Source organism: Manihot esculenta, chromosome 16, assembly GCF_001659605.2.
Source record: "Manihot esculenta cultivar AM560-2 chromosome 16, M.esculenta_v8, whole genome shotgun sequence".
NCBI classification, from domain to species: Eukaryota; Viridiplantae; Streptophyta; class Magnoliopsida; order Malpighiales; family Euphorbiaceae; genus Manihot; species Manihot esculenta.
Genome location: NC_035176.2, coordinates 30,083,023 through 30,097,210, shown reverse-complemented (window position 1 = coordinate 30,097,210; position 14,188 = coordinate 30,083,023). Strand labels below are relative to the sequence as shown.

General features: G+C 28.5%; 1 protein-coding gene across 1 annotated transcript; it reads left to right on the top strand.

Moving 5' to 3' along the window:
• Positions 1-4,966: 4,966 nt before the first annotated feature.
• Positions 4,967-6,694, top strand: LOC110603490 (transcription factor MYC2). The gene has a single exon (XM_021741233.2). It carries the CDS (start codon positions 4,972-4,974, stop codon positions 6,379-6,381), a length of 1,410 nt encoding a protein of 469 aa, XP_021596925.1. The 5' UTR covers positions 4,967-4,971; the 3' UTR covers positions 6,382-6,694.
• Positions 6,695-14,188: the final 7,494 nt, after the last annotated feature.

The following is a 14,188-nucleotide window of genomic DNA, read 5'->3' as shown; positions in this document are numbered from 1 at the left end:
ATATGTGAATAAAATGCATGCTCAATGGAAAGCTTACTTTGGAGCCTTTTATTATGTCATTAAACATAAAGCTGGCCATAGTAATAAGGTGGCAGATGCTTTGAGTAAGAGGGCTGCTCTGTTGATTACAGTTAATTTCTGAAGGATTTATATGCTACAGATGATGACTTTGCTAATATATGGGCTAGAGTCCAGACTCACCAGCCTGCTGATGGTTCTTGATACATAATGACTTTCTTTTTAAGCAAAACAGGTTATGTATTCCTCGATCTTCTTTTTCAGGAGGTCCATGGAGGAGGTTTGAGTGGTCAGCATGACAAGAGTATTGCTGGGTTGGAGGAGCATTTTTACTAGCCACAATTAAAAAGAGATACAGGTCGGATGGTCCAGAAGTGCCTAGTTTGACAAACTCAGAAGGGACATTCACATAATACAGGCTTATACGCTCCACTGTCTATTCCAGCACATCCTTGGAAGGACTTGTCTATGGATTTTATTCTTGGTTTTCCACGAACTCAAAGTGGATTTGATTCCATTTTTTTTATTGTTGACAGGTTCTCTAAAATGGCGCATTTCATTCTTTGCAAGAAAACTAATGATGTTTCTCATGTGGAAAAACTGTTTTTTCAGGAGATTGTTCGCTTACATGGCGTCCCTAAGACCATTACTTCTGACAGAAATGTGAAGTTTCTAGCTCATTTCTGGATGGCTTTATGGAAACGTTTTGGAACCGAACTTCGATATAGCAGTGTTGCCCATCCCCAAACTGAAGTAGTGAATCGCATGCTTGGCAATCTTCTGCGCTGCATCTGCAATAATAAGAAAACTACTTGGGATCTTGCTCTTGCCCAAGCAAAATTTGCTTACAACAGTGCTGTCCACGGCTCCACAAATATGTCACCATTTGCTGTTGTGTATAGGAAAGTCCCAGTGCATACAGTTGATCTTATTGTCCTTCCCACAGGTTCTCACAACAGTGTTGCAGTAAGTAACTTGGCAAAACAGCACGTGGATGCTTTCAAACAGGTACAACAATGCCTTACAAAAGCCAATGACAAATATAAAGCTACAGCTACTAAACATAGGCATTTCAAGTCCTTCAATGTCGGTGATCAAGTTATGGTATATTTACGCAAGGAGTATGGTGGAGGACAGAAAAAGCTTGACGCCAAGAAGATTGGTTCATTCCGGATCATTCAGAAGATTAATGACAATGCTTATGTTCTTGACCTCCCACATAAGATGAAAATTTCTAAGATGTTTAACGTGGCAGATCTATTTCAGTACTACCCTGCTGATGACAATTCGAGGTCGAGTTCTTTACAAGTGGAAGGGAATGACATGGAGCAACTAACCTTGGACTTTATAGCAGACTTGGACCGAGTCTAACTGTTGCTGCCGAAGTCTGATAGAGACCCACGATAGTTTTTCGGAAAGGGAATTTCGAGACATATGACTTTCAAAAGTGTGATGAGAGTTGCCTAGTCATAAAATTCGATATGAAAATTTCATCGTTTAGGGATCAATTTTGTATTTTAATTACTTTTTTTGATATTTTAGGTATTTTCATAATTTTATATATCAGGATTTTGTTTCTATTATAAATAGCATTTCTTAACTATTAGAAACTCACTTTTGTAATTTTTAAAAAATTTCAATAAGATTATTGGTCTTTCAACCTATTTTTTCTTTTATATTGTTTTAATCAAACAATATTGGTTAAAACTCCTGACGAATCTAATTATTTATTAACCAAAATTGTTGTGGTTAAGTTTTCTTGGAATTGGACCAACACTCTATCAAATCATCAGTAACCAAAATATCATAATACAAAGAAAGGAAACTCGCCATTAATCACTTTCATATTATTTTATTCTTAATTTTTTAAAAATTATTGAACTTTATTTTTCAATATATGAAGTAAAATATTTATTAAAAAATTATTATTTAAAAAAAATTATATACATAAATCTGGAAATAATTATATCTAAGTGAATATGAAATATTTCATGTTATACTCGTTTGATCCTCAATTCTAGATTAAAAAGAAAAAAAATGAAATTATTTTTTGTCTGATGTATATAATATTAAAAGTAAATTATTATAACTCTAAATTTTAATTTTGTTTCCAAAACAATAACGGGCAGGAAAAGATGCTTAGTTAATATGGGCTTTGTTTATTTTTAAAGTCTGATAATCTGTTGGGCTTCCTTTTATGGATTCGTATTCCACCATGCTTAATGTCTATGTAAACCATTTTTACACTAAGCTCATGTTTGGATTATGGAAAAAATAAAAGAAAGGAAATTTAAAAAAAAAAGAGAAAAATAAATTTTGTTTTTTATTTTTAAATAAGAGAAAATTAAGGAGGAAAAATAATTTTAGGAAAAAAATAATATTTATATTTCCCTTTATTTTCTCTCAAAATTGAAAACTTTTTAAAATTATTTGTAGGTTATTTTTAAAAATTTATAAATAAAATTATAATTTTATTGCGTAAAAAATTCTTTCCTTTTCATTTCTTTAGCAAAATGCAACAATAAAAATTATTTTCCTTCTAATTATTTTTTTTTGTTTTCTTTTCATTATTTTCTTTTTTTAATTTTACCTTACTAATTAATATCGAAATTTGAAATATTCAATGAATTATAATTAAAATATAATATATTGATTATTTTATTATTTATGAAAAATTTTTTATTTAATAAATACTTGAAAATGAAAAGGTTAATTGTTTCTAATTAAAGAATTAATTTACGTATTTCACTCCTCGATAAATATAACAATTTTTCTCAAATGTTATTAAATTTAAAATAACGAAAGATATACCGTAAAGACTATGTGAACGAATGAATTTAGTAAATTAATGAAGTACGTCTTATAATAATTCTTACACAACGGATATATTAGAAATAAAATGATTCGAACTGATTGAATATTAATTAGCCAAGTACGGTCATTAATAAATGATCTACTCAACTCAGTTCCTTTTGCTAACACTTACAAACAAGAAAATTGCTTATATGTATTTACTACTCAACTCAATTGGAGTAGCAAAGTTTGTAGCGATGTAATAACACATTATTGTACCGAACAACCATACGACACACTCATTTGGTCGTTTACGTCAAAGGTGCTTCGGACAATGGGCTTGGCTTTCCGAAGAAGCATTCATCTTTCTAATCTCAAAGTTCTCAAGTTTGGGAATCTCCTTTTCCAATGGTGGACCCACGTCGTCTTGAATGGAGTTAATTTACTCTACTCAACTTTATAAAAAAAAATAAAAAAAAAAATAATAATAAAACTAGACATGTATATATATGCAATAAAAATTATAAAGTAAGGCGAATTTTATATTTTAAATTTGTATATATAATAAAAAAGAATTATTTTTGTATATGCTATTATTAGGATTGTGATGTCTTTATTACAATTTTTAAAGAACAGCATAGATAAGATCTTTCTAGTCGGAGTCTGAAATCATTTTGCTATGAAGTTAGCAAGTAATGATGATATGAATCAGTATATCCATCATATTTTTTACTTTTTCTTATAGATTTATAACGGATGGTTATAGATTTATAACAGTAAAAATATATATATTTATTTTTAAATTTTATTAAAAATATTTTATAATACCATAAATTTTAATAGCTCATATTATATATTTATCAAACTATTTAAAATATAAATAAAATAAATTTATAAACTTAATTTAATATAGTATGGACTATAAATATATTAATATATTTTAAAAATTAAATATTTATTCTTTATAATTAGTATAAAATTTGAAGTTAAAATTATTTAAGTTTTAGTAAATCTAAAATTAAAATGACGTAGAATCCAGTTTTACATCAAAGGCAAAGTAAATGTTTCAATCGTTGCAAGCGTGCTAAATCATTGAATGAATGCGACAAAAACAGTACACGTCCGTTACAAAAAATACTTGTAATAACATAGTAAAATATATACTTACTTTAATTTCTATTATTAATATGTTTATTAAGATAATTAAAAGTAATAAATTTACTTTTTTTTTTCTCTTTCTTCATAACTTATTCTCTATTTTTATTGCTATATTAAAATATTAAATAACTAATATTATTAAATTATTTTAAAATTACTGTAAATTTAAAGGTAAACTTTTAATTCTTCCATCAATTAAAAGTTAAAAAAGGATAGTCTTTTTTTTTTTCCAATAAAAGTGAACTTTTAAATTTTCAGATCATCTACTTTATAATCATCTTTTATTTGATCAAAAATTTTAAAAATATTATTATATTTTAATAAAAGTAAAATCTAATATGAGGAGAAAAACTTATATTTTGCAAATGATACAAATAATGATGAGTAGATATTTTATTTTTTTAACTAAAATTTAGAGATCAAAGGAGTACGAGTGAGATTTCTTAAATTTAGTCAGATGTATTTATTATCAGTGAGTGCAACAAATAGATATGATTAAAAAGTTAAACCAATTACTCATTAATTAAAATTATTATATTTATATAAAAATATAATTAATATTACATAGTAATAATTTATCTTATTTAATTTATTTTTATTAATTTTTTTAAAATAAAAGAATTTTTTTTGTGTGTGTGAAATGGAGAATTAGCCTGAGTAAATATTTAAAATAGTTAGATGTTTTTGCATGGACAGCAAAGGCTAATTCAACCAAGGCAATTAGTCCTTTGGGGTTAAAGTTAAGAATATAAAGTCTCCAATTTAACAGAAAAAAAAAAAAAGAAAAAGAAATTGAAAAAAAGAGAATGTTTTTATTTAAATAGCCCTAAGTGATCACTCATAAGTCGTAGACCCACTTTGGCTCATATCTCCCGCTTCCTCTATCCTTCTCCATCTCTCAAATTTTGTAGAATTTCATATATTTTGCAAACTCAAACTCTAGCAAAACAAAAAACAAACACACAAACAACTGAAATACAAAGGTGCAAGATATAGATATCAATGGAGGAGATAACGTCCCCATCTTCTTCTTCCTCCTTGATGTCGTTTTGTCAAGATTCTTCTCCCACAATCCAGCAACGCCTCCAGTTCATCCTCCAAAGCCGGCCTGAATGGTGGGTCTACGCCATCTTCTGGCAGGCGTCCAATGATCCCACTGGACGCCTTGTTTTATCGTGGGGTGATGGCCATTTCCGTGGCGCCGAAGAATTTGCTGCAAAAGCTTGCAGCAAGCAGAACCAACCCAAATTCAGGTTCAATCTTGGAAGAAAGATGACTAACAAAGAGTCCCAAACTCTTTTCAGTGATAATATGGAGATGGACAGATTGGCAGACGTGGATGTTATTGACTTTGAATGGTTTTACACAGTATCAGTGACACGATCATTCGCTGTTGAGGATGGAATTCTCGGCAGGACATTTGGCTCCGGGGCTTTTATTTGGTTGACTGGTAACCATGAGTTACAGATGTACGAGTGTGAGAGAATTAAAGAGGCTCGTATGCTTGGTATACAGACTTTGGTGTGTATTTCAACCACTTATGGAGTTGTTGAATTGGGATCCTCCAATGTCATCTATAAAGATTGGAGCCTAGTGCAACTCTGCAAATCACTCTTCGGGGGAGATACCACCTGCTTGTTATCAAAGGACCCAAGCCACGGGTCTCAGCTTCAGATTCCTAATACTTGTTTCCCTGATATTCCCATGTTTTCACCTTATCAAAAGGAGACCTCTATTGAAAAGCAAAATGAACACGACAGAAAGAAAGACGTTACTGCTCAAGGCGCATCATCTGACTCGGCACATTCTGATTCTGATGGCAATTTTGTAGCTGGAAACACTGATCGCTTCAGGAAACGAGGAAGAAAACAGCTAAACGGCAAAGAAATGCCTATGAACCATGTTGAAGCAGAGAGGCAGCGTAGAGAGAGGCTGAATCATCGATTCTACGCACTCCGATCTGTAGTTCCTAATGTGTCAAAGATGGACAAAGCATCACTACTAGCAGATGCAGTAACTTACATCAAGGAACTGAAAGCCAAAGTTGATGAATCAGAGTCCAAACTAAGAGCAGTATCGAAGAAATATAAGAGTGCAAACGTGACAGACGATCAAAACCCAGATTCCATGGCTGATAACATGAGATACCCTTCAAGTTACAAAGGCAAGACAATGGAGTTGGATGTGAAAATTGTAGGAACAGAAGCTATGATAAGATTCCTCTCACCAGATGTTAATCACCCAGCTGTAAGATTAATGGATGTACTAAGAGAAGCAGAATTCAAAGTTCATCACGCAAGCATGTCAAGCATTAGAGAGCTTGTGCTTCTAGATGTTGTTGCTAGAGTTCCAGAAGGACTCACAGATGAAGAAGTTGTGAGAAGTGCAATTCTCCAAAGAATGCTGAACTAGGTAGCTAATTAAGCTACCAGCTCTGATCACTTACTAAGTAACTTAAAATGTGGTCAACGTGTGTTTAGTTTTCATTTTCCTCGAATAATTTGTGTCTTTTATGCCTCCCTATGTTTGTGTGTTTCCTTGTAAAAGAACAACAATGTTGTTAAAATTGTTGTTCGAGTGCTCTTCGTTTTTGTAATTTCTTTCAGTACTGCTCTTCGTTTTTTGTAATTTCTTTCAGTGTTCTTGTAATCATTCTTGTTGTTTGAATGTTCTTCATTTTTCTAGTGTTATTCCCTCCTAGATTCCCATGTTAAATATATATTTTCAAATTAAAACTCTCTGCAATCATTTCTAAATAAATGTCTGTCTTTCTGCTCATTAATGCCAACATCTCTTTGCTTTTATAACAATTTTAATCTGCATACATAATCATAAACCCCCATCAATTATGCTATGTATTGCATCACATAATCTCCAGTCAAAAGAACATAAACATCAAATCAAATTTTTTTTTTATTACAAATCAGCAAACAGAAGTGGCCTATGTTCGAGTTAGTGTAAAACGTTGAAAACGTGTTTGTCGTTTAACTATCACCAGCGTTTTGTGTGCCCATTAGGAAAGCATGCGAATGTTTCTTGTTTTTTTCAATCACTTTTGTCCAGGTGATTCCATGGTAAAACAATAGTGAAACTCATCACTCTACTTCATAAAAAGAATACAAAATATTATAAATTATCTTTTAATATTATCCTCCCAAATAAACAAATTTATTATAATTATATTTCTGTTTAAAGAAATTAATTTTTTTTATTAATTTATAATTAGATTTTATTTAGACCGATTCACCGACCGCTAACGCCATTAAATTGGATTCACCTAAAAATTTTTCAAATTATATAAAAATGCTGGTGCTTTTGTAGACCCTTTCACATGCACGTAACAGCTTCTACGTCCATATTTACCTAGTTTTTATCGAAAGCAAGATTCAGAAATTATCAAAAGGGATCGTAAATGGGGCAAGGTAGGGTTTTAGATATTAGCCATAGTTATACACCAAACTAATAATAAACAAGTCTGAACATACAGATTTTTTTTTTTTGTTTGTGTGGAAGGAACATACAGAATTGACAGTGCATCGAGTTGATCTTTTTACTGCAAAAAAAAAAAAAAAGGCAGTTTTTATCTCATCGTTTGAAGTTGTAAGAAAAGTTATACTGAACATGAAGACGAGAAAGTTTTCTCGTTAACTTTTACTCTTTTTAATTTCATCTCTCTTCATTCTTTTTCTTTTTCCTTTTCTTTGTTTTTTTCCTCCAATAACTATATTCCAGTCTTTGTGACCAATCTCTGAAAAAGAGAAAATGAATCTTTTGTTAGCTAGGCAAAAAAAAAAAAAAAATAGTAACGATTTTTTTTAAGAGTAAACACAATTTCACTTCATTCCAAACAGAAACCAAGTTAGAAATCATGAGAATGAATATACAAAGACAAATGTTGGATAATTTCTTAATATTGATCACCAGCCACGTGGCTCTCTACCCATCAACTAGGTCAAGTTTTTCTACTACAGAATGTTGACAGAAAGGATGAAAACACATTAAATTGATTAAATCTATTTCAGTGAAATAATAATACAATGAATCTCAGTTGTTGTGACAATGATGGATGAATGATGGGTTTCCTTGGCAACTAATTGAAATGTGTCAGGTATAATAATCTGAACAAGGGAGTGATAGAGGCTGTTGGATGACAGATACGCAGCCGTTTGGTCGGAATATGAGTGAGATAATTGTCACCCTCAAATCATCTGCAGTTTTACTAATGTTCCATCAGTGTCGCCATTATTGTAAGCTTCGAAGCTATCATGGGTTGCTGTCTTCGCTTTGGTAAAAGCCTGTCTTTACTTCTGCTATTTGTCATGTTTCTTCTTAATTGTCCTCGTATGCCTACTGCAAGGAGCTTTGCATTTATTTTAACCGTAAGTTATATACTCTAAATTTTTAAAAGTTAAACGATTATATTTTATAAAATTTAAGAATTAATGATTGAATTTACGAGTTTTAGCCTATAAAGAGGAATGATTGAATGTTAAGAGAACACGAAGAATAAAGAAAAGTAGTCAGCATTTGTATGTAATAATAGAGATAGGGTCTGAAAACTGAAGGGTGGGGGGGAACGGGAAATAAAACGTTTTGTCTCCCAAATCAATCAATGAACGTTTTGTTTATTCTTTTTTGTTGCTTTTCATGGCCATCTCTGCTTCCTGCGTTCCATGTGCAACGCTTGACTTAGCGCAGCAAATCAAACCTTCACTTTCCTTTTTGTCCCACATCGTACCATCTCATTACAATCAACAACTCTCGGGAAATATATATTAGCGATAATTATTTTTTTAAGAATGAGAGAATTGGTGTGTATGATATGTGATATTTTTCAAAATTCAAATTTGTGTTTTGATAATATTTGAGGATGAAGAAAAAGGAGATTTAAATCCCAAAGCTACAAATTTAAAGGTTGGAAAAGAGAGAAATGGGGAAAAAAACAAACTTTGCTCAAAAACCAAAAGATCGCTTTTAAGTAGTGAAAGCAAAGCTTTAGATCCAGAAAAAAAATATATTCTTTTTGTATGTGTCCAAGTTGTTCACACATTCTTTTTGTATTGGTGATTAAGTGTATATGGGAATAAAGGTCTATTTAGTTTACATCAACTATCAATTTGGAGACCCTACATGTTCCAATGTTTACACTATATTTAATAAATTAATAATTTACCTCAAAAAACTAAAGATCCAACAAGATATTTTTTCTTATTTTTAAAAAATTAATATAAAATATTGAAGAAAAGTGAGAATGTGTATTTTTTAAAACACTAAATAATAAAAAAAAGTAAACAAATTATTTTAAAATTAATTAAGAAAGTAACATTTTTTTTTTCTGTTTACTTTAAATACTAGCAACGTGAAAACTTATGGAGGGAAAAATAGAGAGAGCAACGTGCGTTGCATGTATTGATTTGTTGAGCTAACTTTTGCATGTTCATATACACGGCTTACAAACAAACTCTGCCAATAGCTTTGTGAATTACTTGGATTTAGATTTTGGGTATATTTTTTTTATGAATCAAATTGTAATTCAATTTAAAAAATTTCACAATCCAAATTGAATAAAAAAAATTAAAATATGTGTTGGGTTTTTTTTTTGGAATATTAGAAAACACATTGAAATTGAAATTAAGATTTTGAGAGATTATATATTTTTTTATTATCGTAAAACTTTCTCTACTTTATTTATGGAGAAATATTTTATAGTCGATCCAAATTAAATTTTTTATATCTTTATCTCTATTATTTTGATTGTGAATACGTAAGTGAGTTTCTGTGCATTTGTCATAACAAGTTGGTTGCTAGTTCATTTATATCTATATGCTCCTCAGGTTGGAGTAGGATATTACAACTAATATTAAAATTAACAATAAAAAATTTTATAATAATATTAATTTTGCTGTTTTATTCACTAATATGTGGCAATAATATCAATAGTTGATATTATTAATGTATAAAAAATAATAATAAATAAAATTATGGGTATTAGTATATTTTTATGTACATCAGTAAAAAGTTTACATTAATTTATATCAATAATATGTAATTATTGCATGTTACTGCTATAAAATTGTAGATATAGATATTTTATAATAAAATTGTAATTATTAATTAAAAAATAATTATTAACAACAATAAAATATTATAGTTAAAAATAATTTTTTTAATAATGCCTATAAAATTCTTTACTGTTAATCCTAATTTTTGTTATAATGGAAAAAGTCCTGAGATAACCTGAAGATGAGTAGGAAAACACAATAGCTTCATGAAGATATGAACTAATTGTGAGGATGATAAGAAATATGAGATCACAATATGAAATCCTTACGAAATTAACCATGCATAAGGTATATCAAGGTATTTGGTGCGTTCACAGAAGACAAGACTTGTTTGGATGTGCAGAAAAAAGGAATGGACAGCCTAACAAAGACTTGCAGATCTTATACACCTTAAAGACTATAAGAAGGAATACAACCTTTTCCTCCTAGGACTTGAATTTTATTTTATACACCGACTTTGTTTCAAGATATTCTTGCCTTTAGGAAGGGAAATAATGAAGTAGCAACAGTGGAAGGTGTTTTATACAAGAACATAACTTCCTAAAAAATGGCAGAATCTTTTATATATTTAAATTTATGGGTTATTATTTAGAATATCCACGAAATTAAAGTCAAAAAAGAGTAGGTAATAATAATGGCTTGAGATGGATTTTAGGCCATCGATAATTCATAAAAAAATTACAAGATAAATGGGTCAATGTTTTAATCTTCTGCTTTGTGCATTGATTTACTTTCATTTTAACATTCGATCGATTCGGTTCAAAATTCAATCGAACTAAATAAATCAAAAATCAAAATATTAGTATTTATAAAAATGAAACCGAACAAATTTTAGTTAGAAATCAAATCGAATTGATATGATTCAGTTTAATTCGATTCGGTTTGATCGGTTTAAATTTTTAATAATTTTTTTTACTTTTTATACTTTATTTTTAATATTTTAAAATTTAATTGAAATATTTTAAATTTAATATGATCTAATCTTTTTATATTATTGAAAATAATATATTATTATCACTAATCGGTTCGGTTTGATTCAATTTTTTTAATTTTTTTTATTAAAATGGAACCGAATCAAAATAACTGAAATTTTTAAAATTAAAAATTAAACTGAATCAAAATAAATAAAAAATTGAATTAAATTTTTAAATTAATTTAATTTGGTTGATTTTTTCAATTTGAATCAAATACTCCTCCCGTATTATGTTTGCATGCGCTATTTATTTGGATTTTTTTCTTTTTACATAAAATTGACTTAAAGTAATTAGATATTCTCTTTCATCATTTTTTTTCATTTTGCTTTTTTATAAATATTAAAAAATATAAATTTTTTATTAATTTTTTAATTATATTTATTTTAAAAATATTAAATTTTATTAAATATAAAATGATATTTTAAATACTCATTTAAAAATAATAATTAATGAAAGTCACATTGAGAGTAAAATAAAATCAAATATAATTAAAATAATCAATTTATATATTCTTATAATATAAAAAATAAATAATAATTTTAAAATAACTAAAAAATAAATAAAAATTATAAAATAAAATCATTTCTTAAATAAGTTTTTTACACTCAAATATACGTGCAAACAGATCAGTGACATAAAATATTCACTCCTTAGTACTCCCTCCATTCCTTGACAAGTGTCCCTTTTAATAATTGTTTTTTTTTATTCAAGTGTCGATTTATTCCAAACATTATTTTACTCACAGTGAAATTGGCAAAATGAACACTTTTTAAGCAAAAAGAGAATAATATTTTCACAAAATATTCACAAAGGGCCTTATAAGGCAACAGAATTAGCCAGGAATTGAAGCGAAGTTGTATCCGATAGCCCATCAGTGCCCTTCCTCACCTACCATCCTTGGAACTTGCTATTAAGAGAAAACCCAGAGCTCGGAGACCTAGCCATTAAAAAGTCCATTCAAAGTAAATGCATGGTATAAGAAAATATTAACAAATTTACTCTTTAGTCCCTAATATATTAAAATATTTATAAAATTTTAAAAAATATATTAATTTGATTCTATATATTAGGCTACATATTTAACATGTCAAACTATGAATGAAGGAAACAGGTACGTGGTTGAAGAGTAACCCTTTCCTAAAAATTCAATTCAATGGTAACTAATTAGACTTAGTTTCTGGTATTCAGGCTGCAGTTGAGCCTTCTTAACGTTTATCTACTAATACATAATTCAAACCACATTTGAACAGACTTGGCCGATCAAAATCCGTACTTAATAAAAAGGGATCCAGTTCATTTGACTTGATAAATTAGTGGGGAATGGACCCATTTACACCCATGATCCTGTCAGTATGAGCGCCAGAAAAAATTAAATTGTCGCCCAACGATGGAAAGAGAGAGTACATTTGTACGTACGACATAATAACCACTGCAGTAGAGTGTCGGTTATACATTATTAGAAGACAAATAAAAAATAAAATAAAAAAAGAAAATTTGAATCATTCAAGTTAAACTTAATCATACATACCAAAATTCTACCATTTTTTAAATCTCATATTATCATAATATAATTTTTATTTTTTTTTAAATCTCATATGATCATAATATAATTCTTAAGGTTACATATTCAGATATATAATTTAAAAAAAATAAATATTAAAAAAAGAAAATGCAATAAATTAAGAAAAGAAGAAAGGACAAATCGTAAATGCTAGTAAAAATACATAGTAATGGCCATTTGAAAAAGCTCAAATGGGTTTTGAAATAAATTTTAGTGGAAGAGAAAAGAAGGGGAAGAAACTTTTTCTTTTTGTTCCAAATTTTTAATTTTATCCATCATTGCAAAACTTATAATTTGCTCACTTTTACAAAACCCCATAAAAGTTCCCTTTTTCTCATATGAATAAAAGTTTCTGTTTTTTTTTTTTTTAAAAAAAAAATAATAAATATTCATGTTCATATTCTCTGTGCTTTATGTTTTCACTTTAATTTGATACCACCAATGAGAAACTCAACTCAAGATTTTCAGAATCCAAAGAAGAATATATTTATAAAAAAATTTCCATAATAGGATATAAAGAAAATCTATGTCTTATCAAGTCATGTTTAGTGATTAAAAGATAAAAACAAAAACAAAAGTAAGATTCAAAAAGAAAAGAGATTTGATGAGTGCCCGAGAAGAATATGATAAAAGATTGACGAGACAGACACGAGAAAATAAAGTTCTCTCTCTCAATAGTACCATGAAGGAAATTATGTATTGTCTTGAAAAAGACTCGAGCTTTCATTCTCTGTAGCCGAGATTTTAGGTATCCGCCATTTCACTGTCAAATACTTTTTTTTTTTTTTAAATATAGTTTAATACTGATAAATAATAATGATAAAGCTATGGAGTTATTAATACATATTTGAAAATTAAAAATTAGTAATAATAGATGTACTTATAAAGTCTAAGAAGCTTCTTCTGCAATTAACCCTATCTCACCATTTTATACCCAACAACAGGGCCACGTCTCCGATCATCCTTTACAGCAATTAAGGGACCAGTCGGAATCTTACGTCTGATCAAGCTGAAGCCTCAGTCTCACGGCCATTGGTCCTACCTGGACAACCAGGTGACAACCAACGGTGAAAAGCAGAAGTGGTGTTGAAACCATCTCCACAAATTAAATGATTTAATGAATGATATATACATAATTTATCAATGAAATTAGAAAAAAAAGTGATCCCTAAAATATTTTATTGATTTTTTTAAAATATTAATAATGAAATTATTTTTTTATATATAAAAAAATAAAATTAATTATTGTAATTTTTAAAAATTGAGTTAGTATCGGTTAATTGATAAAAAATTATGTGATAATAGGTATAATAGAGATCTGCTGGATATTAATTTATCAAATTATTGTCATAAACCTTTATTTTAGGATGATAATTTATACTTTATATTAACGATCAGTATGTTATATCAGTAATATAAAATTTAAAAAAATTTATCTAAAATTTAAAATTTTCTTTGATTGAGTATATAAATTAATTTTATATATTCGGTGGGTGTAAGATTGTTTTATAAAAAAAATTTTAAAAATAACTAATATTCTTTAATTAATTTTTTAAAAATGACATATATTTTAAATAAAAAAATTTTAAACAAATAAAAAATAATAGTGAGTAAAGAAAATA

Coding starts and splice junctions, on each gene's coding strand:
- LOC110603490 (XM_021741233.2), top strand. CDS start 4,972: ATGGAGGAGATAACGTCCCCATCTTCTTCTTCCTCCTTGATGTCGTTT.